This window comes from Epinephelus moara, chromosome 5 (genome assembly GCF_006386435.1).
Source record: "Epinephelus moara isolate mb chromosome 5, YSFRI_EMoa_1.0, whole genome shotgun sequence".
Classification (NCBI taxonomy): Eukaryota; Metazoa; Chordata; class Actinopteri; order Perciformes; family Serranidae; genus Epinephelus; species Epinephelus moara.
The window spans coordinates 26,563,289-26,564,108 of record NC_065510.1 but is presented as its reverse complement, the minus strand read 5'-3'; the positions used below and the strand labels follow the sequence as shown (position 1 = coordinate 26,564,108).

Below are 820 nucleotides of genomic sequence, written 5' to 3'. Positions count from 1 at the left end.
TTTAATATACGTGTGTTTTTGTTTTAGGTCAAATGCAGAAGCCTTTTGAAGATGCTTCCTTTGCTCTCAAAGTGGGAGACATGAGCGGTCCTGTTTTTACTGACTCTGGAGTCCACATCATCCTACGCACTGGTTGAAAGGAAGAAGCCACATACTGTACTTTCCTCTTATGTCTTCTCTCTCACACACACACACACACACACACACACACACACACACACACACACACTCAGTCCAACCCAACCAGACCTGATTTATTTTAATGACACGCACCACCCAATAAACAAAGCATATGGGCCAAGTCGCATCATTTTAAGTGGGATCATTTTGTTCCAAGCACTATTTAACATATGAATACTTAAATCACACTGAACTTTAAGGAGTACCGCAGATTATTCCTGTAAGACCTCAAGCTTTTATTAACCATGGCAATGCCATTATATAAAATCATGAGTGCCTGTGACTCTGTTGAAGTGAGTGGAAACAGTTTCACACGATGCGCCAAGTTTGAGAATGCGTCTGTAAAAGCTTGTGTTTGTATGTGCATGTCTTTAAGAGGACCATTTACTGTATGTTTCCCTGTAACCTTTTCCATTTCTACAGTATGTGTGCCAAAGCAGTTCCCTGATCTTGTTTTGGAAGATGGATTCATGAGATGTTTAAAAGACTTATAGCCATTGCAGACCACTGCAGTTCATAAAGGCATTGCTGTTCTGAGTTCTCTACATTTAGCTTTGATTTAAATTGGTTGTCCTTTGCAGGTATCCAGTAACATAGAACCATTTGTTTTCATAATCCACTGTAAAAAGTGCATGCAGCG

The 820-nt window shown here is 40.0% G+C and overlaps 1 protein-coding gene across 1 annotated transcript in view; it reads left to right on the top strand.

Annotated features, from left to right (window-relative positions):
* pin1 (peptidylprolyl cis/trans isomerase, NIMA-interacting 1) overlaps positions 1 to 816 on the top strand; it is a 10,423-nt gene extending 9,607 nt beyond the window's left edge. The window contains exon 5 of the mRNA XM_050045381.1: positions 28 to 816. Within this exon, the coding sequence (XP_049901338.1) occupies positions 28 to 137 (110 nt within the window). The 3' untranslated portion in view covers positions 138 to 816. The remainder of the gene's footprint in view (positions 1 to 27) is intronic.
* The last annotated feature ends 4 nt before the right edge of the window (positions 817 to 820 follow it).